The 26,913-nt window shown below is 45.6% G+C and overlaps 1 protein-coding gene and 1 pseudogene across 1 annotated transcript; both read right to left on the bottom strand.

Moving 5' to 3' along the window:
• Positions 1-466: 466 nt before the first annotated feature.
• LOC123596662 lies at positions 467-544 on the bottom strand (annotated as a pseudogene).
• Positions 545-7,760: 7,216 nt separating this feature from the next.
• CB1H4orf54 (chromosome B1 C4orf54 homolog) lies at positions 7,761-25,913 on the bottom strand. The gene is made up of 2 exons (XM_045471986.1): positions 20,412-25,913; positions 7,761-11,586 (listed from the first exon to the last, which is right to left on the bottom strand). Exon 1 carries the CDS (start codon positions 25,852-25,854, stop codon positions 20,449-20,451), a length of 5,406 nt encoding a protein of 1,801 aa, XP_045327942.1. The 5' UTR covers positions 25,855-25,913; the 3' UTR covers positions 7,761-11,586; positions 20,412-20,448.
• Positions 25,914-26,913: the final 1,000 nt, after the last annotated feature.

Below are 26,913 nucleotides of genomic sequence, written 5' to 3'. Positions count from 1 at the left end.
GGAGTTTTCTCATAAAGTTAGAAATAGAACTACCCTATGATCCAGCAATCACACTACTACCTATTTACCCAAAGAACACAAAAATATTAATTCAAAAGGATAGATGCACCCTGATGCTTATAGCAGTATTATCTACAATAACCAAATTATGGAAACAGCCCAAGTGTCTATCGATTGATGAATGGATAAAGAAGTGGTACGTATTTATATAATGGAATATTACTCAGCCATAAAAAAAGAATAAAATCTTGCCATTTGCAATGACATGGATGGAACTAGAGAGTATTATGCTAAGCAAAATAAGTCAAAAAAGGAAAATATCATATGATTTCAGTCACATAGAATTTAAGAAAGAAAACAAATGAACAAAGGTGGGAAAAAGAAAGAGAGAGAACCAAACCAAGAAACAGATTCTTAACTATAAAGAACAAAATGATGGTTACCAGAAAGGACTGGCGGTGGGGGGAAGGAGTTAAATAAGTGATGGGGATTAAGGAATGCACTTGTACTACACTTGATCTTAGCCAAAAGGCCGAGAAGCGATAAGGAGTGCACTTGTGATGAGCACCAGGTGTTGTATAAAAGTGTTGAATCACTATATTGTACACCTGAAATTAACAGTACACTGTATGTTAAATAAATTTAAATAAAATAAAATAATTTAAATTAATTTAAATAAAAATTTAAAAAAATTACCTGATTCCTTTTGTTACTGAAAGTGAGTCACTTCCATTCTGTTTTAGGTTTCCTATCCTCACTTTTAAATTAAATAAAGGTAACTTGAAAATTAAATAAAAACATTTTCAGAGAGAGAGAGAGAGAGAGAGCAGGGGAAGGGCAGAGAGAGAGAGAGGGAGACACAGAATCTGAAGCAGGCTTCAGGCTCTGAGCTGTCAGCACAGAGCCTGACGTGGGGCTCCAACTCATGAACCGTGCGATCATGACCTGAGCCGAAGTTGGACACTCAACTGACTGAGCCACCCAGGTGCCCCTCCCCACTTTTTTTTGTTTTTAAATATGTCTTCCACTCAGTTTTCCTGAAGATAAACCATGTAACCACAGTCATGGAGTAAGATGTGTGAGATGAATCTTTCAAATTATTAAGCTAGAAAGAGATGCTTAGCAGTGATGTTCTAAAGTATTTCTCAGGAAAGAAGACATTAGCTCTTTAATGAAATCCTAGAGGGCCATGCTGAATACAAAGCATTTATTGGGAGTAGACAATTTCTAAAAATTAACCAATTTACGCCTAACCAAAGTCTCCCTCTCTCCCTTTATTACTTATCAAATATTTTAGGTTAGGTGCACTTGTTAGGTGTCATACACGGTTCTAGGCACTTCACAGGTATCCAATCATTTCATTCTTATACCAACCCTATAAGGTAGGAACTATTACTATATACCCTTGGTATATGGAGCACGGAGAGATACAGCGACTTGTCCAAGATTTTCACAGATGGTGAAGAGAGGAGCCAGGATTTAACCTAGGGAAGCCTCCTTCTAGAGTTCAAGCATGTACCTACTGTACTCTGCTACCTAACCAGGGTCCAGTCTGAGTCCCTAAGCCTGGAAATCCATTCACTCTCCACACTTAGGTTCAACATTTCATTGGGGCCTCATAGGCACTGCTCTTCTTGAACAACACACTTCCTTTTCCTGCAGCATGCACGCCCTGAGCACATCAACATTCAACTGTTTCAGTTCCTCTGCTCTCATCTGTCCCCCTGCTTTCTGCCCAAAGGGATCTTAGCAAGCCCAGCTCCCATCACACTTCCTGGGCATGGCAGCTTCCAGCTGCCAAGACACCTGCTTCCCAGGTATGCTTATTACACTTAGCACCTACTTGGGAATTAATCGTACCAACTTGGGGGACTGCCTTTCGGCATTGTGTCGTGTTATTAACAAATTACTTTCGTTATGTAAATATCTTATTTTCCCAAATAGGGTAAGAGCTTCTCAAGCTCAGGACTACATATACCGTCCTTACAATCCTCCATGCAGTGCATGATGTTCAGTAACTACTGAGCTGTTCCCTATGGATGTCACTGCATTTGTACCTTTCAGGATGGCCAAAGAGACATTTGAAGCAGACAGATTTCAGTCAGATCCTCTGAAACAAATCATTTTACTCCCCTTTAATGACCCAGTATTCTTACACTCCCCTCAAAATAAAATAAAATAAAAATGCAAAAAAAAAACTAAATTAATTTTGCCAAAAAGTAAAGAAAGCAATATTTCTTAAGCACTATCTTTTTTAAATGCTCACAAAGACCCTGATGCAGACATCTGTTATCTCTGTTAGAAAAAAAAATCATTGAGAAAAATGAGGATCCGAAAAGCAGTATTTACTGGGGGCTAGTATGCTAACATGATGGTTCAAGAGCAGAGTTCTCTACTCAGGGACAGCAACCTTCTTGCTTCCTTCCAAGGGGTCAGCCTGTGGTCATCAGTCACCTGTGGTTCAGAGCAGTGTTTCCCAAAACTGTGTGCATGAGAGTCATCTGGAGGGCTTCTTAAAACACAGATGCTGTCTGCCACCACCCCCCCCCCCCGCGCCCCCATTGCAGATTCAACTATTGGCCTGAGGTAGGCCGAGGATTTGCATTGAAAACAGATAAGGTTTCCTAGGTGGCATTTCCTAGTTGAAGCCCTTGCTGTTGGTATAAGGACTGCACTTTTAGATTCTTGCTCCTAGAGAAGGAGGAAGACACTTAATATCATAGTAAGACCATTGATCTCTCCTAACATTTGTAAATTGGGGTGGGGGGGTGGGAGCTGGGAGGGAGGGTGAGAAAGTAAGTCTGTGGTTTCAGCAAATCATTAGGAGCCTCTCACCCCTCCGTCTTTAGGATAATTAAAAAAAATTTTTTAACGTTCATTTATTATTGAGAGACAGAGACAGAGCATTAGCATGGGAGGGGCAGAGAGAGAGGGAAACAGAATCTGAAGCAGGCTCTAGGCTCTGAGCTGTCAGCATAGAGACCGATGCAGGGCTGAAACTCACAAACTGTGAGATCATGACCTGAGCCGAAGTCGGATGCCTAACCAACTGAGCCACCCAGGCGCCCCTTTAGGATAATTTTATTTATTTATTTATTTATTTATTTATTATTTATTAATTTAACATTTATTTATTTATGAGAGAGAGAGAGAGAGAGAGAGATTGTGAGCAGGGGAGGGGCAGAGAGGGAGACACAGAATCCGAAGCAGGCTCCAGGCTCTGAGCTGTCAGCACAGAGCCTGACTCAGGGCTCCAACTCACAAACCTGTGAGATCATGACCTGAGCTGAAGTCGGACACTTAACCGACTGAGCCACCCAGGCGCCCCTAGGATAATTTTAAACAAGTACTCAAACATGAAGTTTGTAGATGGTGAATTTGCATGTTAGGGGGTGGGTGTGCAGAATTGGGATAAAGGAGGTAGGGAGACATCTCAAAATCCCATGTGTCTCAAGTTTTAAGAATGTTCATGTCCTTTTCATTCAATAATTCCACTTAGAGGGCTTTATCTCAAGGAAATAATCAGAGATGCTTGAAAAGATTTGTGTTCAAAGATGTTCACTGAAGTATCATTTTCACAGCCCAAAGCTATAAAAACCAAGTACTTAAAATATGAGATTGATTAAACAAATTATAATGCCATCTGAGGAAATAAGATACAGCTGTTAAAAATTATTCCTCTAAGGATATGGGAAGATAAGGAGGTAGGTTTAGAGGTGCCTGGGTGGCTCAGTCAAGCTGTTGACTGTTGATTTTGGCTCAGGTCATGATCTCATGGTTCATGAATTTGAGCCCTGCATTGGAGTCTGCACTGATGGTGTGGAGCCTCCTTGGGATTCTCTGTCTCCCTCTCTCTCCCCTTCTCCCAGTCATGTTCTCTCTCTCTCTCTCTCTCAAAAATAAACATTTTTTTAAAAAGGAGGTAGGTTTATAATTTTATGAAGCAAAAAAGTAGACTATAAAAAAGCATATAAAGTATCAAATATACTTACAAGTATTTATTCCTAGAAAGCAGTTTATGTAGTGGGTACCTCTGGGTGATGACAAATTTTCTCAACCCTTCAGTTTCTAGAATATCCTAACATTGTCTCAATTTCCTTCAAAGAACATGCATTATTATGCTAAGTAGAACATGTCCAAATAAACAGGTTGAGTATTTTTAAGCAACCTCTACAGCAGTGAATTTGAATTTTTCAGAAGCAGAAGTGCTGTAATGGAGAGGCATAGCATAGTAGTTAATACTTCTTGAATGCTAACCTCAGGCTAGAGGTAATATAGAGTATCTCTGTATAATTCTCGCTTTATAATAATAGGTACAACATAATGTTATTTCGCAATATTGTATTTCTAGTGTGTGTCCATACACATATGTATATAATAAAACCTGTTCTTATTCTGTATCCCGTGTACTGAAGTACATTAGCATTCAGAGAAGATTATAGTTGACGACAATCTGTTGATGAAGGTTGTAACTTCAAGGGGCAAAAGAAATCGTAGTTTTGGCTCTGTCTTTGACGTCTTTTCACACCACTTCTGTGGGATAAACTTCCTGTCAAAGGGCTCTGGGTGTGTTGCTTCTCCTCGTGTATACCCTTTTTAGTACCGGTCTACTATTGCCCTTCAGTAGCTCCCTGCTCCCTGCACAACTACATAGCTCTTCATTTTTGGTCTCTTGCTACTACTCTGGTTTTCCTGGTTCTCTTCTCACTTCCCCCTCTGTTCCCCGCCTGCCCCATGCTGGGTCGTTGGCTTGGATATCTTCTTTGTGGCTCTTAGCCAGGTTCTCTTTCATTCTCCATGCCTTTGACAAGGCTTAGACCAGATAGCTTCACCAGCATATCAGGCATGCTCACCATATTTAAGGGCTTCCTGAAATCTGAACCTCTTCATGAATTAGAGCACCTGGCATATAGTAGGCATTCATTCATTCCCAAAGGATATTGAGTCCCTCCACACTGGAAACTCAACAGAGATTTCTGCTCTGTGAGACTCCAACATATACCCAACACACACACACAAAGCGTGCCCACTAAACCTTGTACAGGCTGCTGTCATTCTAAATATTTTCTAGAATAATTCTGGAATCTAGAATTTTCTAGAATCTGAGCCTACACTAACCTGAAAACTGACTTTAGAATTCCTTTTATTTAAAAAAAAAATACCTGTTTAAAAACACACCTTAATCAGCATACTGCCTTTAAAACATGTCCCCAAATTATTTGATACTCTTCCTGTTGAGAGATGGGATCTGTGTTCTAGCCTATTGAATCAGGATTCTGTGTTTGCTTGTCAAATAGAGTGTGATGAAAGTGGATGCTATGTCACTGCATGAATTGAGGCCTTGGGAACTGATAGTATCTGCTACTGTCTGTTGGGATACTCATGTTGGAAGTCAGCCACCATGTTTTGAGGAAGCCCAAGCAGCCCATGTAGAAGCCCAGGTGAAGAGAAACTGAGGCCTTGCTGAATGCTTGGCCAATAACATCAGCTTTCCAGTCATATCAGTAAACCATCATGGAAGTAGATTCTCTGGTCCCTAGTTGAGCGGCTGTGTAAAACACAGCCAAGCCTCCCATGCTGAACCCTGCCCAAATTACAGATTCACGAGCTAAGCAAATGGTTTTTGTGGGTTTTAAGCCCCTGTTTGGTGGTGGATTGTCACTTAGCAATACAAAGCTAGAGCAATGCATGTACTTGGTTATGAAGATGGGTCTTCTGCAGATATTGTAGTGGGTCTGCATTAGTGGGGCTTCATTAGGTGGCCGAATTGCTCTGTGTAAGAAATAATAGGATGTTAGAGGATTCTAAGCCAGAAAATAAGGAGCAGAGGAAGCAGAGGATGAAGGAGGGAGAGGGATGTCATAATAGGGAGAGTGGTTGAAGTACAAGTGAAGTCAACAACCAGTGAAATCATCTAACACCAGAGACACCAGAGATTATCTAGAATGGGGATATCATTGGTTTGGATTTAAGGTATTTGCTGATGCAGCTGGCTGCCATGCGATGGGAGTACCTGCTAATCTCCAACCCATGCTCCCTAAACCTTCCTCCAAATCCTGCCCTACATATAATTTGAGTCTGGAATGCCCAGGATTTGATGGGTGTACTGCCTTAAACTCCATGGGGGCAACGCAGTGTTGAGTAACACTGTGAACACTTGATGCAAAATGGAGAATGGAATTTGAGAATTCACTGGAAACAAGACCTGGAATCTGCAGGTGACTCAGGAAAACATAAGGCTTGTAACTGTCCTCAACTCTTTCTTGCCCCATTACCCCCAACCCCTGGACATATGTGAGGGATCCTGGACATCTCTCTTTGTGGAATGTGGGCTGAAATATTTTGAGGGCTTTGATCAACTCCAGTTGACTAGTGGTTGCCTTAAAGAACTTGTTACAGCATTGATCCTCACTGTGTGCTCGGTCTCCAAAATGTGTGCCTCTAATATTTATGCTTTGAAGGGGACAAGCACAATTTCCTGGGCCTCCATGTGTGCCCTCAGGGACACTTGTCTAGGTTGCTCTTGGGCGTCACCAGAGCATCACATACCTTGGCAGGTGCTCCTCACAATGCTACTTAATGACACAAACAGATGTCTTCAGTTGGTCAGGTGAAATACTCTGGTACAGGGAAAGACCCATACCAGACTTACGATCTTCAGAAGCATAAGATGATAAATTTGTGTTGTCTTAAGCCACTAAATTTGTGCTTATCGCAGCAATCAAAAACTAACACAACCTGGACGTTAAAACATTACGATAGAGGATTTTAGTTCAGTGAAGATAGGATACAGAAGAAAATCAAAATGCCCAAAGCTTGATTTTTGAGTTCAAATAGAGACAAACGATGCATGTTTTCTTTGCGGTTACTTTTACTGAAAAACAACAACAACAAAACATTTCTTTTTCAAACGAGTCCAAATAAAAGACCATTACACAAGATTGCACAATCACTTACAAATGCTGCAGTTAAAGGTAAGTAGGCCAGTCTCACGAGTCCTTGTCTAGTAGTTTTCTCCATATGCAACACACCGAGAGCGTAATTCTCCGAGCTGTTGGGCTGATTTCACAGTCCCATTGGCCAAGCTCACTGTGTTTCATAATTGAATCAGACCTCAGGTAGGAACTTTTCCACCATGATTTCTGCCTTGAGAGCAGTTTTAATTTTCACATTCTTTCCATTTACCTCTGGCTTTTTCATCGTCAGGGGCACAATCCGGCATTATCCAATGTCTTTCTCTATTTACCACACAATTTCCTCTTCTCTGTTTGGGACATAACTTCCACAGTCTTCACATTCTTTTCAACAACCACTGTCTTTAGTATACAATAATATGATTTCAATGTAAATACAGACACCTACATCCTCAAAGAGGGAGAAAAAGAAAGGACTGCCTGCTAGAAAACAGATCCAGGTAGGAAGGGTAAATTCAGGGAACCCTGGCAAGGACTGCCATTAACACTAGCTTGTGAAAAAGCAATTATGAAACTTAAAAAAAGGAAATCAAATTTGATGTGTTGTGTGTGTGTGTGTGTGTGTGTTTTATTCTGCACCATTTTGAATTAAATAGGAATAAATCTAATAATATGCTCTAGTTGCAACATGAAACAAGAATGTTAACAGCTTACAAATACTGCTGTGCTGTGAACGTTCAGTTCTCTTCTGAGACACGGGGCATACAAATGAGTCCAATTTTCAGAATCTTCCTCTGGGCCTTGTAGTCGCACGTGTCACAGATGGATGTGCTTTTTTTTTTTCCCCCCCCCAGAGAACCAGAGTCTGCAATTCTGATTAGATTCAAGCTCAAGGTACAATTTAGCAAATGCTACATGCTTTCTTAATGATTTTACGCACCTGTGAGGTCTACTTAGGACCCAGAAATTAGTTAAGAATATAGAAACAGTCTCTTGAAAATATATATCATATCTATATGTATATCTTCTTAGAAATTATGAAAAAGCCTAACATATTTTATGAATTTGACTTTTTATAAGTAGTTTTATAAAACAAGCCTACACATAATTTTTCTCCTCAACAGTACTGATAAAACACAGGGCACCTTTTTCTTTCAAGTATTGGGTAAAATACTATACCCTGAGAATTTGGGGTGCAAACCTACACCTTGTAAACTGTAGAATGAAAACTCCTCAAGCACCACATAGGAAAATGTATACCATGATAGTTTTTAAACACAGAGACTATTACTGAATGTGTTTTCTCATGCACATATATATACTTATCATGAGATTATAGGGAATCTACTTAAGAATCAATACTGCCCTGCAGTCCAAAGTATTATTTCAGGTAGCGTGAGCATTCAATTTGTAGCAAACACAGACTTTCATTTCTATGAAGTATGAAAATAATTAAAATGCATTATCTCTTTAAGAGGCAACAATGATAAAGTCAAATCTGAAATTAAGAAAAAGAAATTTATATCACTAGGTATTTCCTATTGTTATTAGGATGAATTTGAACTGTGTGTTAACATTTGAGATTTGTCATAAAGATGTCAAAGCGTAATCTGTTTTAGCTTATTTACTCAGTGGTACATAGAGAGCCATATACATACAAACGTATAAAGACATATACAGACAGACAGAGAGCTTATATATTAAGTCACTAACTGCATATTTGGGCTTCATTTAATCCCGAGGGCAATTTCAGTGAGTGCTTCTAAGAAAATATATTCTTGTGGATGAAAATTTTCATACTGGTTAAAAATGTGTTCAGTTTTCCAGAAACAACTCAAATTGAGTAAATTTCCACCTGACTATTTAACCAACAGGGGGAAAGAGGAAACGGGTCAAGTTTTCTATGGACAATGCCCTGTGGTTCCTCTGGAAAACTGAGTCACACATGTAACCCTGAGTGGAAATGGCATAAACCGGACTCTCGTTAGATTCAAGCTCAAGTCACTATTTGGGAAATGCTACATGCTTCATTCATGGTTTTGTGTACATAAGACATAAAAGGGTAGTAGTTCAGTAGCTAAAGGGACATCGTTAGGGTAATAGTTTTATGGATCAAAAGGCTTCATAGACTCTTGCTTTATTCCACGTAACTTTGGTGGAAATAGGAAGGGCACAACCACCTCATTCCAACAGCAATGCAACCTCAAGAAATAATGAAACACTGAAAATGAGGATTTAGAATTACCACGTCTTTAAAAACGTTCGTCCCTATCACTTGAGGTAGTAAATGGCCAGCAGCTTTGGTTTTTTTTTTGTTTTTTGTTTTTGTTTTTTTTGTTTGATGAACTAGAGGACCATAAAATTATCAATAAACAATGTGGTAGTCATGGAATACTATTTTTAAAGTTCCATTTTAACCACTTGGACATTTACTACGTCCTTGGCAGCTTCTTAGAAGATGTGGCCTCTCTGATAGAACCAATGAGTGAAAAGTTCTCTGTTCTTTCCTGGTTTCTGTACTAGTTTACCTCAATGTGAGAATTTAAGGCTCAGATCTGCTGGTGATAAATAATGATAAATAGCTTATGGGGTCCCCAGGCCCCCAGGTAAGAATTCGACCACATTTTCCAGGGAAGGAAATGTCTCTCTTTTTGAAGACCTGGCAAGCAGTTGACTACTCAGTATGATCACTGGGTTTGCCTAAAAGTCACACGCGTTTTTAAAACAGTCTTGTCAATTCTGGTACTATCCACCCAAATCCTATGTCGGTTTTGCCAGATGTGTTCAAATATTTGAGAATTCATGGTGCTTCTTTGGGCACTACAGGTTTGAGCTCTTTGAAATCGATTCTACCTCCTTGTTTTAATACTAAATGACCTCATACCTAGCCAATCTCTCCTGAAAATGGCTGAATGTGGTAAGAGTGGTGAAAAATTAAGGCAATTCTGGGGTGACACTGCTGCTGTACCTGGGTGAGAAGACCTCCGTGACAAAGAAATAAGGCTTGCCCCAGTATGGTACAAGGTCATCTTTTCTATACACAGAGGCTGTTTTATATTTCATGCTTCTTGTCTCATAGAGACATTCATTTCATTGCTCATCAGCCCATTGATGGAATCGTGACCAGAGCTGACTATTCCTGCCTCAAACCTTTTCTTCTACCCAACAGAATTTCATTTTAAAGGAAGATCCCTTTCGGGGAAGGCCCTAAAAGAGAAATTGAGTCATTTTTCCTACAAGAGTCTGAGACGGGAAGCCTAACTACAAATGAGATTACGTCAATCACACAAAAATCAGTCTTAGGTTTTACTCACATCTTCAGTCATGAATAGCATAAAATTCTGTGGCTTCAAGAAAAAAATTTAAGCAGAAACCAAATACCGATGATCATTAAAATCAAAATAAGGATCTTAAAAAATGTTGCACCAGGATGACTTGCCTTTGAACAAATAAACAGATAAGAGGAAACTCCTTAAAGAAAGCCTGGGAGAACCTTCAAGTTATTCTTTTTAAAAGTAAGAAATATTCCAATGTATCATTTGTTGAGTATATGTTGGCATGCTTACTAATTATGACAAACTAAATATTTATCTCTCCAATCAACTCATCAGGACTCACTGTGAACACTCACTAAAATAACCTTCAGAATTGAGTTTCAGCGGAGGCAGTATTGAAAGTCGATGAAAGATTCTGTGATCTGGATTCTCAACATCTCTTAAAGCCATAGGGAGCAAGTGATACAATCCTAGGTCACTGCTATCTGTATGGCTGGGGCTGGAGAGAATCAGAGCCACTGAATCAGTTCACATTCCACTCTACTGCCCCAAACAGGCCACTCCTCAGACTTCAGGCAACCCCGTGAGAGAGGAGCATGCAACTATGGAGAGAGGGAATCACCGAAGAAGACAAAAAACTGCTATCCACTCATAACAAAGGTTGGATTCCAAGAGGAAAATAGGTATTTTATACTTCTCTGAGACTAAGAACTTAATTTTAAATGCAGTCACTGGCTCTTCAGTATTTCAAGCCATTCTATTTTAAGGCAACAGATAGTGTCATGGCGTTGTACAAATGGGAAAATTAAAACAAAGCCCAAGAATGAAAACTACTATTTTTTCACAATCACATTTGAAATCATGCTAAACCCAATAAAAGAACATGTAGAACATAACCAAGGGAATGACTAGGCTTGGCTCGTATGTGATTCAAAATGCAGACCCATCATATTTAAAAATCAAACAATCCTCACATATTCCAAGAACCCATAAGGAGATTTGTAATCCAGATTATTGATTTACTGATGTGGTTTACAACAGAACCAATCTCATTCTGCTGTGTGTTTTGATTGAACTATGAAAACACTGAAGGGATTGTTTGCCTAGTCACAAGTACAGAAGGGAGAGATGAAGAGAAAGCTTATATTCTGTATTATAGTATAAAAAGAAATCGTTTCACAGGGGAAAAACTGCAACCATTCAATCAGCTTAGTAAAACTAAAATAACACAAACTGTTTTAACAGGGTTGTTCAGGAAAATATAGAAACTTACACACTTGGTTTATAAGAAGCAAAAACTAAGAATAACACATGTAGAGGAAGTGTTTCAGATGCATTCTTAGTGCTGTTACAATGCAACCTTCAGATTACAGAATAGTCCATCTTCCGTCTTGCTCCTATAAACAAACATGGTCAAGAAAAGATTGTTAGACTAAAAGTAAATCTCACTTCTTTTTTTTAATTTTTCTTTTTTACATTTATTTATTTATTTTTGAGAAACAGAGTGAGGTGAAGCGTGAGCGGGGGAGGGGCAGAAGAGAGAAGGAAACACAGAATCCGAAGCAGGCTCCAGGCTCTGAGCAAGAGGTCAGCACAGAGCCCGACGCAGGGCTCAAACCCACAAACTGTGAGCTCATGACCTGAGCCGAAGTCGGACGCTCAACCGACTGAGCCACCCAGGCACCCCAGTAGATCTCACTTCTAAAGAAGGATATCATGGTACATTTTATTTGACTCTTTGGCTAATTTCAACATTAATAATGATGAAGATCACATTTTAAATTGTAGTTGGCAAGTGTGTTTCTGAATTTCCTTAGACATTATAGTGACTTTAAGAAAGTACCCAAAGAAAAGCTTCTCTTTGAAACTTGAATTGAATCAATCAACTATTGAAAAATGATTTTAGAGTTAAATGTTTAGTTTCATTGAAATCATCCACAGCAGAGATAAAACTGTGATAGATACATTCCTAAAATATCATGCAGAAATGATATTTAAGCTAAATAGAAATATTTGAAATTTATGAGTTAGTAATCCAGTTAAGTGAGTAAACCCTATACTGAGAATTCTTATAAGTGAACAATCACTACCTAAATTATGTAGAATTTCGTACAGTGCATTTTGATTAAAATGAGACACGCTGAATAGAGCCTATAACTTAGTTAAATCCATTCTATCACAAGATTAAAAGCTTACTGAAAATTAGCCTTTTCTGCTGATCTGTCTATAGTAAGTCTACTAAAACTATGCCTTAAAAAATTTTTTTTTTCTGACATTTGAGAGTTGACATTTGAACATAATATTATGAAGACAGATATAGAGTGGCCTACAGGTAATATTTGTTAAGGATTAAGAACACTCTGTCGTGTGAAAAATAACCTCTGAGGAGTGTCAAATAACAGCTATCTAATCAATTATATGCAATCAGAGTAGCTCGACAAGGGATATTTTAATCCTGTCATCTAAAAATTGACTTGTGTTAAATACATAAGAAAAAAAAGTCTTTAAGAATAATTATGATTTCATATGTATATACTTCATGTTTGTTTATTTTATTCTTTTGTCTTCTGTATTGAGGAATGACCTCCAGGATGAAAGACACCGAGATGGGTTTGGAGACTTCTCATTTGTGAAATTTAGGTTTTTCCTACCTTAGGGCATAGAAAGCAGCAACTGGAAAAGAAAATATAATTACAAGGGGAGGAGAAGAAAATAGAAGACTAAGAAGCAGAGTATGAGATTCAAGGATCCATGGATCTGACAACCACACAGGCTGAGTCCATCGTGAGGCAAGATTTTGCAAAGATTCCCTGAACAGGCTGAGAAGATGTGGGGTGGTGGTGCGGGTGGAGATGGGCGCCGACAGCGGTGGGGTGGGTGGGAGGCGTACTCCAGGATGGTGAGAACAGCCTGAGAAATGGAGGAGAAACCTATTTATACAATCGACTGGGACCACTTTTAGGGACGCATGGTCCAGATATCGCCTTTTCATTCATTTGCAGGACACTGGCTCTGCTTCCATGAACTTCAGAGGAATTTTATTTGAAATTTTGCAAGTAATAAAGTTAGTCCGATTCTTGTTAAGGGTCAAGTAAGAAAATCCACCAGTTTAACCTATCAGAGGATCATGAAGAAGCCAGTAAAGATGAGAGGGGTGACTACACTGTGTCACCGGGCAGTTTGGCCTGGATGACTTCCCATGGTGATAGGACCAGAACACATGACAGAGTTCAGCAGTGATGCTGGGTCAGATTTTCCCTTGCTCACACAGACCTGTGCCCAGACAGAGAGGAAAATCTCTACATGCAGCTGGCAAGCTATCTGCAGAGTTGTATAACATTCTGGAAGGCCTTGATACTAGAATACCCTGACCCGCAGCCAACGGGCCTGCCCTTAGAGATAAGCCAGCTCAAAGGGGACTCTGGGGCTGTGGGCATTGCTTTCCGTTGGGGGATATATAAAGCAATCTTGGATACAGGCCCCTGTTGCTGTCCTGGAAGTCCGCATAGATAAGGACCAATTTTCTGCTCTCGTGAGGGCCTGAAAGGTGAGGGGGCTCTGAGGCATTTATAGGGTTCTCGTCTCCAAGGGAGACTGAACTCTTACTATGTGCCCTGAGCTGTTTGCTATGTCCTTTGTAACGGTTTTATAACTCATTCTTCCCAACACTCCTGCAAGGTATTTCCATTTTACAGTTGAAGAAACCGAGGCCCAGACATGACAAATCCCTTATGCAAAGTAATACGAGCGTTAGAATTTAAGCCAGGGTTGCCTGACCTCAAGGTGCACCTACTTGGCCTTTATTTAGTCAAAGCCCCACAGTCCCTCCTCAACTAAAATGCATGAACCCATTGGCATCCAGGGGGATCCCACTCTCACACGGACAACCTATACCCACCCCTCCCCCACATACCACAATTACCACCCCCTCCCCCATCACTGGGAGCCACAGCCACTCCCAAAGTTTCTGAAACTGGCTTGAATTCTCTTTGATGCATAAGATGTTCTAATAACTAAGGACAGCTAATTTTTAAATCAAAAGGAAAACACACATGGAGACTTAGCATATGCTAGACATTGACAGTTCAGGGTCAATTTGTTACCCTTATTCTCTTCTCTTTTTCCCCAGATAAGGGGAGAGAGACAGTTCACAGCCAGAAACTGACACCTGGAGGGCAGAGAGTAAACGAAGTGGGCATATAAGGGGTCATCTGCAAGAGCATGGGCCACAGAGCTCCAGGGGCCTGGATTTCAGCTGATCTGTGGATCTGGGACAAGCTATTTTTTCATTTGTAAACAGGAATTAAAAATAGTATCTACTTACTTTCAGAATCAAATGGCATGATATGAAGCCTTGATACATAACAAATGATTAATATACATTAGCTATTACTTTTCATTTATTATTAATTTTACAGATGGTAAAGAAAACAAAAAGGTATTAATACAATTGTGGAGGAAGGCACCAAAGAATAAGCTAGAGGGAAGCTACAATCCAAGAAAAGAGAAAGGGAGAAAAAGCGAAAAAGACATTAAGAAGATAATCCAACAAAAGAGCAGCTAGAGATAATAACAGACAGAAGAAGCCACAACAAAGTTAGAAAAAAATTGAAATGAACAAATCAGTTCAGGAATGTGATTATAGAATGAACTGCAAATGAAATGCCATGCTTATGGCCCACGGCCCGACACCTGGCCTCCTACAGGAAGCTGCAAAGAATGTGCAGGTGAGGGAGCAGGCAGGGAGCAGTGTCCTTCGGGCCACCCAGGTTGTGATAAAAACAAACCACAGAAAGAAAAGGTGAGGAGAAAGAAGGAAGCAAGGTGGGACATCCAACTAAATCAACTGCAAGTGAATGGGAAAAAAGAGTCCGTAAAAGGGAATAAAATTGCCAAACAAGGTCACCTGGGTGGCTCAGTCCATTAAGCATCCAACTCTTGACTTCAGCTCAGGTCATGATCTCGGGGTTTACAAGCTCGAGCCCTGCTTCAGGCTCCGCGCTGAAAACACAGAACCTCCTTGGGATTCTTCCCACCCCCACCCCCACCTCCCCCGCACTGCTCCTTCCCTGCTCTCTCTCTTTCTCTCTCAAAGTAAATTAATAAACATTAAAATTAATAAAAAAAAATAAAGTTGTCAAACAAAAACAAAAAGCAACGAACAGAAAGTAAATGAAATTCTCAGACCAACGCTAAAGGAAGAAAGAGATAGGTAGTGAACTGGTTGGACAGACACCAGGAAGAGGGACCACCAAAGAAGAGACCACCAAAGGAGAAAAAGAAAAGGGGAAATGAAGAGCAAGAAAGAAGCAAACTGGAAAAAGGCTCTCGCATGGGATACTTTGGGTTTTTAGTCCCAATTCTGCCTTCAGGGGCACAGTGACTCATGAAAGGTCACTTAACTGTTCTGAGCCCCAGGTTCCTCCTGTAATTTCAATGCAAGAGACAGGGTTCGACCATCTGAGGACCCCTCTAGGGCCTCCTTAGAACTTTCCAGAAACAGTTGCCCCTGCATCCAGCCCCTCTCTCTTTCCACTTCAGCTGCTGATGTGGGGGGGCTCTATTGAGCCGTGGAAAGAACCTGGAGGAAGTAAGAAGAAAAGAAAGACCAACATGTAGGAGCAACATAAGGCACACTCAGAAATGAAATGACAAATAGATCAAGTCTTATAGGAAAAACAGAAGACATTCACTGAAACAAAATAATTACGTTAACCGCTGTGTGGCAGGCATGATGCCAGTTGAAGTTTTCTTCTGTTATTATTACCTATTGACTTTATCTTTGTGTCCTTGTAAATGGTATTTATAATCAAGTCTCAATTCAAATTTTAAAACAGAAAGATGGTGTCTAAGTGGGTGGGCAGGAGAAAGCATGAGAGGGAATGTGTCGGGGAAGGAAAATCTCAGCTCCATGTGTCAAATAACAGAAAACTAAAACAAAAATGGTCTCATCAGAAAAAGCATCGAAGATCCTGTGGAAAAGGGACTTTCAAAGCAAAAGCCGACAAACAGCAAAGGCCTAAAACAGAAAAATCCTAACGACAAGGGAGAAAATAGCCAAGTTTTGCAACTGGTGTGCCCAGCACACCGGTGTGTCGAGCATGGGCTCCTGTCATGACTACTGGCCGAGAGGCCACCAGCTGGGAAGAGCCTCATCCATTTGTCACAGTGTGTGACATCATTACCAAGTCAGGATAAAAGAATAATACTGCTAATTATCTTCTCAGCCGGGCTGCGACATGGCAAAGTTTGAGGAGCACAGCAGCAGTGACCACAGGAAGGAGAGAAGCAGAAAGACCCATCTGTGAAAGCAAAACTAAAGGGAAATTTGTAACTGCATAAGCAGACAGAGATAATGGCACCTGGTTATGCTCAGATATACACAGGGGGACAGAGCAAAGCTCCCCAGGCTCCCTGGTACAACGGTACAGCTAAAAATAGATGCTGAAACACTTATTATTATTTGAGCTGGAAGGAATCTTAAAGGTTAAGACAGGACTTGAATCCTGGTCTCGCAGCTCTGCGCGCACGGATCTGTGCCCTCTTGGCTTGAGGGACCAGGTCACACGTGGGTGGGGCTCTCCCCACCGCAGAGCACGCTGTAGCTGGTGGAGTGTAAACAAGAGGTTCGTGTTCCTCGGATGAATGAGGGAATTAGCGCATTTTGTTCAAACATTCATTTTACAAATGTCCAGAGAGGCACAGAGTAGAGAGCCCAGGTGTCCTGGCTGCCAGGACAGGGCCCACTATCCTTCTCTGCCATCCTTTCTTTGCTCCAGGCCTTCGACCAAGGAACAGAGTGGCCCCCGGGGTACATGCTGCGAGCGAGAGCCCAGAGCCCCCTCTGCAGATCCTGGCTATCTCGTTCCCTGGGGACCTCAGCAAAGCCATTCCTTCTAAGCTTTAATTTTCTTCTCCGTGAAATGCTGTGACCAGGTCAAGTCATTTGTGTGACTTCTTAGTTAAAAGGGGCACATAAACTCCTACTCTACCTCAAGGAAAATCTCTGAATTTTAAATCAAATTCTTAGGATACCTTGAATTGAAACCAGCTCTCAAGACTTCTCACCCTGACCATCCATAGGAGTTTCCACTGATGAATGTGTACAACGTAATTTTTTTGATATATCTGAGCAATGTTTACAATTTTTTTCACACGCCAAAAAGAACAACGCACTTCTTTTTCACGTATCTAACTTTCTTCAGAAAGTGGCATAGAACTTTCAGGAAGGTAGGGCGCCTGTGTGGCTCAGTCGGCTAAGTGTCTGACTGTTGATTTCATCTCAGGTCGCGATCTCACGTTTTGTGGGTTTGAGCTCTGAGTCGGGCTCTGTACTGACAGTGTGGAAAAGGACTTTCAGGAAGATGAGTTTTGAAGGATACTAGTTATCTGAATTTGGATAATAGATTTTTGCCTATATACAAAACGCTAATTGTTAGTTCCTAACAAAGTCTTCTTAAATCGAGAAGCCAGCTTTGCATTTCTATCTTTGGGGTTGGGGACTAAAATAAAAGGCTGTGCTTTCAAAAGGCAAAACCTTTTTAAAAAATTACTGTTCAGGGGCGCCTGGGTGGCTCAGTCGGTTAAGTGGCCGACTTCGGCTCAGGTCACGATCTCGCACTCTGTGAGTTCGAGCCCCGCGTTGGGCTCTGTGCTGACAGCTCTGAGCCTGGAGCCTGTTTCAGATTCTGTGTCTCCCTCTCTCTCTGACCCTCCCCCGTTCATGCTCTGTCTCTCCCTGTCTCAAAAATAAATAAACGTTAAAAAAAAAAAATTAAAAAAAAATAAAAAAATTACTGTTCAAATCTCAAACACTAAAAATTATGATTTCTATCTGTGTCTGATGGGAACAACTCCATGCCTAATCTCTCCAGACTCAGCAGACAGGAGGGAAGCCAGAGGCAGCTGCTGCAGGGACACTAGGCAAGCGTGTGCCCGTGTGCCCGGTTGTTCCCTCCTCTGTGTCGTGTCCTCTCTTCCCCTGGCTTCTGCACCTCCAGGGCTCACACAAAGGCCTCGCAGGATTAGCTGCCCCAAAATAGCCTTAGGTAAACACACCACCTGTCTAGAAGATTAAAACATTTTTGCCTAGAGGCTACTCTTTTCTTTCTGCAAAACTACGTGTCTAATTCTGAGCCTCTTCCAGAAGCAGATTGAATTTTTTTACAATGAATAAAAGATTCATTATTTACCTTGAGTCCCCACACCCCTCTCTTTGTGATCATCATACACTGCCTGCTGCAAGCTCTCACAGAGGAAGAATGCAAGTTCTCTGTTTCCAGAGTGCAAGGAAAACGAGGGAATTTTTGACACAAAGACCCAAGGATTTTTGAACGGTGGCTTAATGTCTAGAAGTCTAATAAATGTAATGCATAGTAACAATCCCTGAATTTGAAAAAGGTTTTATACTTTGCAATACACTATTATGCCATCTGACACTGAGGTAAATTTTGAGGAGTAGATATTTTGTTTAATTTTTTTTAATGTTTATTTGTTTCTGAGAGAGAGAGAGAGAGAGAGAGAGAGAGGGACACACAGAGTACTAGAGGGGGAGGGGCAGAGAGTGAGGGCTCGGGGATCTGAGCTGTCAACACAGAGTCCAACACGGGGCTTGAACTCACGACTGGTGAGATCATGACCTGAGCTGAATTTGGATGCTTAACCCACTGAGCCACCCAGGCAGCCGGAGATATTTTTTTAAACGTTTATTTCTTTATTTTGAGAGGTGGGGGAGGGGCAGAGAGAGAGAGAGAGAATCCCAAGGATTCTGTCAGCGCAGAGTCCAATATGGGGCTCAATCTCATGAACCCTGAGACCATGACCTGAGCCTAAATCAAGAGACACCTAACCGACTGAGCCACCCAGGGGCCCCGAAGGGTAGATATTATTGACACGTGAGTGTCATGAGTGCTAAAGAGTTTGCATGCCTAAGAACACACAGCTGGTGAGAAGCTGAAGCTGTGAATCTGATTCAATGATCTTACTTCCTGACTTAAGGCCCTTTCATCGCACAAAGAAGCAGTGTTCCTCTGTTTCTTTTCAGTTCGGAAAAGAGAAAAATGGTTTACTTCTTTCATATAAGCAGAGAAACGGCTTCTCTCCTCTCCACCTCCCTTCTTGGTTCAGCATGATCGTACCAAAAGTGAAAGTCCTAGAAGCATATATGATGCCAACGCGTCCTAATCTGAAGCAAACAGGAAAATGAGGGGGCCAATTTGTCCTCACGCTGCTGACACTTCTGTGCTCCTATTGAAGGCTGCCCCTGTCTGATTGTCTGATCGTCCTGGTTCAGACAAGCCAAACTCATTTTTCCTATCAAGTCCCCTGGAGTGTATTTACAGCAAGGATTCCTGTCTGCGTTTGGATTCATTCAGATATCAGGAATCTACCTAATCTGATTTCTTCTAGAGGGGGGCAAGTGGAGGTTGATTATTTTCCGAAGGGAAAGAATGCAGATATGAAAGCAAGTGTCTTACAGGAATTAGCAGCCGTGCATAGTGGATTCAGTCTGATCAGACTGGATCAAACCCAGCAGCCCATGCAAGAAGCCACTGCAGCTGAAGAATATCCCCCTTTTCATGGTCACGTGTGTGTGTCTAAAGACCTTGAACTCACCCTACGAAAAAGTACTCTATCTGGAAACAGAAAAACAAGAGCTTAAAATATACAGTCCCTTTGTATAAAACATTTCAAGTGACAGAAGATGTGGAGGGAGAGAAGCCTTTGTACAGATTTTAGAAAACCTCCTAAACAGGAAAATGTCAGTGTGATTCTTCTTACTTGTGGGGAGCAACAAGAGCACCGAGAGCACCGGTGTTCCCACCCATCTCTCAGAATATTCACGCCTTCTGTCGCTGGGGCTGCCAGGAATAGAGCGAAGCTCACTCCACAAAATCCAGACCAGGTTTTCATTTCTTTCCCCTGCCAATCCTCACCAAAGGCTAACCTGACAGATCTAAGGTTCACTTCCCTCCTACTCACTGGTGGGAAAAACAGGCAGTTTGAAAAGGTCAGAGGGGGAAAGGCTGGCTGCGGGGATTGAGGAGTGGGAAGAAGAGGAAACTTGGTAAGGAAATTAGCTCCTTAATAATTTAGGTGGGGTATTGTTCTCTTCTCCCAAAACGCCCCTTTCTACAGACAGCCTCCCCTGCCACTTCAAACACGAAGCAGTAGGATTGCTCTTAATCCCTTAAAACTGATTATCAAAGTAACATTCACTCACCAGCAGCTGCTCCGTTCTGCTTTCTGGTGACTGCGCATCATCTGTGTTCTACCACAAAGCTCATGGTTGTGCCATCAAAGGAGGGGGGCGCAATGATCCTCGGCCCCAGGGGTTGCGAAGAGATGCTGATGACAGGCTTGCTGTGCAGCTGGGCGAAGCCCTTGGCCCCCACGAGCTGGGATGTGGCTGCTGCAGCCGAGGAGGAAGAGGAGGCAGGAGACTGACCAGAGGCCATGAAGTATGGGGCCTCAGTGAATGTCGAAGCTGCGTCTTTGCTGGGGGGCTCTGCCGCCATGGAGGAGAGCTCACTGCTCCCTGGGGTGTGAGCAATTGGCGTGGGCTGCAGGGCACTGGTGGGCAGCACCGTGGGCAGAAAACCGGGGTAGATCATGTAGGTGGGTCCATAGGCCCCAGGACTCAGGGCCAAAGGAGGCACAGGGAGGGACATGGGAGCCACAGCCTGCTGCTGGGAGGTCATAGGCACATCCACATACTGCCCCGTCTCAGGGTCAAAGAGTCTTCGGGTCATGGGCTGTACTGGTGTGTCCACCAGATAGTACTGGCCTGTCGTCACATCCAGGAGCATCTTGCGCTGGGTCTGCTGAGGCTGTGGCTGCTGGAAGGGGTCTGCGGGGACTGAGGCCGGGCCTGCAGGTGCTGGGGCAGGCATGCTGGGTGGGGAGAAGCAGAGGACCTGGGGCTGGGCTCCCTGCAGGGTGAAGGGTAGTGGCTGCTGGTGGTAGATGGCAGTGGGAAGATGCTCGGGGCTCTGTGGCCCTTGGGGGGCAGCTACTGTCTCCCTGGGGTTGTCGGGTTTGGTGCGCCAAGCTGGCCGGCCGGTTCCACTGACCTGAGAGCCTTTGGGACTACTGGGGACCTGACTGCGGGCGCTCAGGGGTGGCAAGCTGCAGAGAGTGGTCGCTGAGGAGGCGGGCGGCCCCTCCCTCCCAGCCGCGGGCCGTCCCGGAAGCTCTCCAGCTGCAGAGCTTCCTTTAAGGGGGATGGTCAGGTAATTCTCACAGTCACTATTGTTCTTTTCCAAATTGCTGCCGTTTTTCCTATTGGGCACCTCATCAGGAGGTGCCCGTGTGGCCGGAGAGATCTTGAGGGACCGGAGTCCCTGTGATTTGATGCCCTTTGCTGCCGAAGGACTCTCCGGCAAAGGCCCTTGTGGGAACTTGCCAGCGACACCCCCAGTTTTCTGGGTGCTGCTGGCACTCACGGTGAACACATTTCGGTTGCTGGGGAGTGGGGGGAGGGGCTGCAGGGGCTGGGTTCTTTCCACATCCTTGTGGACTGGGGGAATATAGAGCGATCGAGGCCTCTCCCTGGCCAGGTTCTCAAAGGCAGCTGCCCGGGCAGACACACTCTCAGTGCTAGGGTTGGAGTTTCTCCGCTGCAGACGTTCCACGGGGCCCCCACGCAGGACCACACCGCCTTTGTTTCCTGCGCCCCGCTCCTCCAGCTCACCCAGTCGTCGGGCCAGCTTGTCTGGGTCCCCCTCAGCACCCGCAGCCCCTTCCCTCTCCTCACTGGCAATGAGCGACAGGACATGGCTGTCCATCATCATGGGCAAAGGGTCACTTTTGCGTTTCCACTCGTTCCTGTTGAAGCTGTACAGCTCTTCCATGGACCTCACTGCGGCAGTCAGCTTCTCCAGGGCATTCCGAGATGGCTTGGGGCCTTTCCCTTCCTCCTTGACCTCCTCCTCCTTGGCCTTCTCTGGGGTCTTCTGAGCAGAAGCCTTAGAGACGATCTTGAGCACAGGCAGGTAAGACCCCTGCTCCGGCTTATTGGGGGCAATGGTGGCCACGGGCAGCCTGCCAGATGCCCTATGAACCAAGACTGTCCCTTCCGGTGAGGAGGAATTCAAGACCCTGCCGCTGCCACCTTTGCCTATGTTCTCCCTCGGCTCGCGGTCCATGCTATCTTCCCTCTGGTTCACCACGGCCTGGCACGTAATCACTATGGGGGAAAGGGATTTGGATCCGCCAGCTGCAGCGGCCAGCTGCCTGGGTTTGGGCCCGGTCAGCCCCTGCTCTGGGGTAACGCTGCCCTTGTCACTGCTGTCCCCTGACCCTTTGATTAGTTTCCTGACATCTCTCACCTGGTGGAGGGGGCCCTGGGCCTTGGACTTGTCTCTGACGTCTCTCACCTGGAACTGGGGCACTTTTTCCAGGTTGTCTCCCCGGAAGAGTTTCTGCTGCGCTCTGCTGTTGTCCTCAATGGTCTTAAAGAGGTTAGAGGCGCTGCTGCTGGCCAGTTTGGGCGTGAGCAATTTGGCAATGTTGAAGTCCGAGCTTGGCTGCTGCACGCTCCCCAGCCGGATCTTGATTTCGGGAGCCTTGGGCCGGATCACTGCCATGGAGGTGGCTTGCGCAGCAGGATACTTGGTAGCCTGCTTCCCCGGCTGCTTGTCCTTGGGCGTCTGCTGGATGTTGGGGACGAAAAGGCGAGACATGATGGTGGACTTGCTGGCAGAGATCTCTCCGAGATCAGCCCTCCAGTCGCCCCCTTTGGGAAGCTTCAGCTTCCCAATGGGGGCTTTTTCTTCCCTCTTCTCTGCCTCCTTCTCCTTCCAGGACCGGAATGCACTGTTCTGACTGCGGAGGAAGATGCCTTTGACAGTCTCTGATGCACTCTTCTTAATTTCGCAGACTTCCTCCGTATGTCCATCCGGGAAATTTCGCCAGGAGACCGCGGCGCTCTCCCGAGGAGCACTGGCTTTGAAGATTGGGGATTTAGACTCGGCTGCGGACCCCTCCGCACCTGCGTCCGCCACGCTGAGCACCGTGTACTCAGAGCCCGCCTCTGAGTGGCGAGAGCTCTGCCTCTGCAGGCCCCTCTCCCGCGGCTTCTCCCCCCGAGCAGGGCTCTCTGCCGTCTCCTTGGAGGTGCCGGAGAGGTTATGGTGGGATGTGTCGCTGACTTCTCCCCTCTCCATTTTGAACTCATGTTCCCGCTGCATCTTCTTGGAGATGACATTTTTGAGCAGACTGGAAGCAAACTTGGACTTCTTCTGGGGGCCGTCGCCGCGGGAGGCAGGCTTGCTGCTCTCAGAGGTCTCCGAGCCATCGTCAGTGTGCACCGACCCGGGGCCCTTGCTGGAGCCTCTGGTGGTTCTGCAGGGCCCAGTGGCCGAACTGGCTTTGCTGTCACTGCGGCAATTCATGGGCTCGAGAAGGGTGACCACGCGGGAGCCCGTCTGGACCTGCTTCTGGAAACACAGCGGGGTCTCCACATGTTTGATTTCCCCCTCGACTTTGCTGACCACGAACTCCAAGGCTTTGGTCTGGGACTTCTTGGCCTGGATGTAGAGCTGGTCTGCGGCCGTCCTGGCCCCGCCGCCCTTCCTCAGACCCGCGGCCACGGAGGCCGCACTGCTCCTCAGGAGGCTCTGCTCCACCCTGGCTCCAACACCTCCACATTTTAAGTCCAGGAAGGTCGACCACCGCCCAAAGCCGACCTCGGAGAGCGTGGAGGACTCCCGGGAGCTGATGTTCAGGGCCTCGAAGTAGGGGTAGGCGAGGCTCCGGAAGGCCCGGGAGGTCAGGTTCCGCACCTCCTTGTCGGCATCGTCCAGTTCGCTCACGGCACTGGAGGCCCCGCTGGAGTAGTCCACCAGCTCCTTCGCCCGGATGGCCCCGCACCGGGTCTGCAGGCGAGCAGGGACAGCGATGAATTTCTTTGCATGGTCCTGAGCCACGGCTGCAGCCGGGTCTTGCTTCAGTGAACTTGAATTGTGTTCAGCAGCTGTAGAGACGCGGAGGCTCATGTCGCCTTCATGCTTGGCAGCATAAATAATGTTTTGCTTTGCACGCACGTTGCTAGGCTCATTTATAGCCCGGGAAGTCGGTTTGATTGATAGGAGGATCTGGCTTGCCGCACTCCCACAGCTGCTTGCGGCGGCGGCTGCCCCTGACGCTGCCTCCGGGGGCTCGGGCAAGGGCTCACTCGGGGTGGCGGTGCCAGGCCCGGTGGGTGGGGGAGTGGGGTCACTGTCAGAGGGGCCGCTGCCCACTTCCGTGCTGCTGGTGTGGCGACCACTGCTGTCGGCGCCGGGCCGGGCCGGGTCGCTGCTGGTGGGGCTCGGAGTCTGGGTGGCATTGGTGCTAGGAGTGGTGCTGAGGTAGCAGCTGTTGTCGTCGTCCTCTTCGGTCGGGGTGGTGACGTCCCCCGGGGTCTCATCGCTGCCACCGAAGGAAGCGTAGTCCACAAACGAGTAGATCACGTTGTTGTCCTCGAAATCCCAGCGGGAGGCCAGGCCCACGTCAAAATCCATGTCCTGCTCCACCTCACTCAGCTGGATCTCGTGGGTGGTGATGTAGTGAGCCTCCTCATTTTTGGGGGGGTCCCTGCCGCCCTGAGACTTGGCAATAATGTCCCTGCACTCTGTTCCGTCTCCCCCTCCCCCTCCCCCTCGACCTGCCCCTCCCCCCCCTCCTCCTCCCCCTGCCCTCCCCCCACCTCCTCCTCCCCTGGGCTGGCAGCTCACTGCGTTCTCACCACTGTCACTCTCAAAGCCTAAAGACGAAGAGGAGGTGGCCAGAGCCCCTGTTGATGTCGTGGTATCATCCATCTTGGAAAGGCCACCGTCTTCTGCTTTGTCCACCGGGGAGGAGGAGGAGGAAGAGGAGACGTTGCTGCCCCCGTCTGTGCGGGAGAGCTGGGATCTGGAGAGTTCCGAGGCGGCAGGATTCCTCCGGGGGGCCGGGGCCTTGCCCTCTCGACGGCTGGGTTCATCTTGGGCTTCCTCCCCGGGACTCCTAGGGGCCCCCTGGGCTCTGGGGCAGCGCCCCAGAGCGAGTGCGCTGGAGCCGGCGCTGTCCCCCTGGGCCCCAGCGGACGCGCACATCTCCACGTAGCTCGCTCCTCGCGGGGAGGAGGCCGCTGGCTTGGGCCGCGGCCGCAGCTGCTGCCTGAGCTCCTGGCTCTCAGGAGCCCCGCTCTCCCCGGGGTCGCCCACCTCCTCCGGTCTGGCCTGCGGACTTGGCTCGGGAGTGGCGCCTTCCATTCCGAGCCCTCGGCTAAGTTTCAGCGACAGGAAGAGACAGTGGTGAGCGCCGGGGCTGTCCTGGGTCCCTCCCTGGCCACGGAGGGGCTGCAGAGTGGCCCTGAGCAGGGCCCCACGTGCCTGGACCGGCCCCAAGGCCGTAGGCACCACTGCGGCGGCTGCCACCAGCTCCCAGGTCCTCAGCCCCTGTGGCGCGGTGGGGGCAAGACTGAGGGAGGCGGGAAGGCTCCCGGCTGGGGTGGCAGAGGTGGTCTGGGGCCTGGGGGCTGCTGCTCCGGCCGAGACTGGGGCCAGCTTCCCGTGGCGGAGCTGTTCTGTCCAGTTGTTTGTCTGGCACCTTCGGCGGCGAGGAGTCTGAATGCCATCGGCCACGGAAGGAGCAGCATCTGTAGGTCGACCCAGGGACTTCCAGAAATGAAAGGAAAGCATGTGCTGTTTCTTGTGAAGCCTTGTCCCTTTCCTGGATGGGGCGAGAGTGGGTCACGTCATTCCAGAAATATTTTTAGTGTCTGTTCCCCAGTCATACTGAAACCACACTTGAGGGTAGAGAGAGGAGGCTCTGCGATGAAAAGAGAAGGTGGAGGGTGGAGGAGGCATGTGGGTTCTCATTCAAATCAACCAAATGCTCTATGTAATCTATTATAGCCATGTCTAGCGAGTATGAAATTAGTCTTTACTCACTGCCATCTTTCACTCCCCAATCTGATTAAATGGCTTTTTCCCCTTGTTCTTAAATAAAATTCAAATTTGGCGTTGCGTTTCATATGAATTCAGGACAATCCAGAAAGATTTCAAAATCTCTCCTAGACATATGGGAGGCTTTATGCTTGCCTCAAAATCTATGCACTTTCTTCTTCGTTCATCTCAAAATCAGATGAGTTCTGGTCATAAAACTTCCATAGGAGTAAAATATGCCATCCCTCTTTCTCCGAAGTTACACTCTATAAAAGATAATCTGTTTGTTCCAAACCAGAATCCCTTGTAGAATCCTTACTGTGTGGACTTGAAGTATAAAAGGGCAATTTTCAAAGACTTAAGACAGAAGACCTTAAATAAATAAACTTTTAATAATAGTCATTAGAAAGGAGCACATGGGGTCAACATTAACACTACTTCAAACTCTACAGTATCCAATGGATCTCAGAAAAATTTCCCTAAACTTCTAAAACCGGGGCAAGACAATAAACCTTCAATTAAATATAGCCTGAGCTGTAGCCTCGTGATTCGGTTACGCTGGCTGAATTCCAGGCCTGCAGGGCGTGGAGTCAAAAGGCACAAAAGAACGACGAATACACTTACCCTTCATGAGTACAGTGCGGCTTGGAGGGAGGTTCAGAGAGGAAATGTGACCCGCTGGTATGCCCCATGGAAATGGAGCCAAAGTCCCAGTTCACTGGCTCTGAGGTACATCCATTTCAGATAATTCAGTAGTTGTGCAAGTGAATTTGCCAGGCGCCCCACGATAGGGGTTCTGTGCTGGCCACTCTC

Source organism: Leopardus geoffroyi, chromosome B1, assembly GCF_018350155.1.
Source record: "Leopardus geoffroyi isolate Oge1 chromosome B1, O.geoffroyi_Oge1_pat1.0, whole genome shotgun sequence".
NCBI lineage: Eukaryota > Metazoa > Chordata > Mammalia > Carnivora > Felidae > Leopardus > Leopardus geoffroyi.
The sequence above is the reverse complement of the archived record's forward strand: the minus strand, read 5'-3'. Positions and strand labels throughout refer to the sequence as shown.

What these genes read in the sequence shown, in the direction of transcription:
- CB1H4orf54 (XM_045471986.1), bottom strand. Translation starts at nt 25,854, where the DNA reads ATGCTTTCCTTTCATTTCTGGAAGTCCCTGGGTCGACCTACAGATGCT.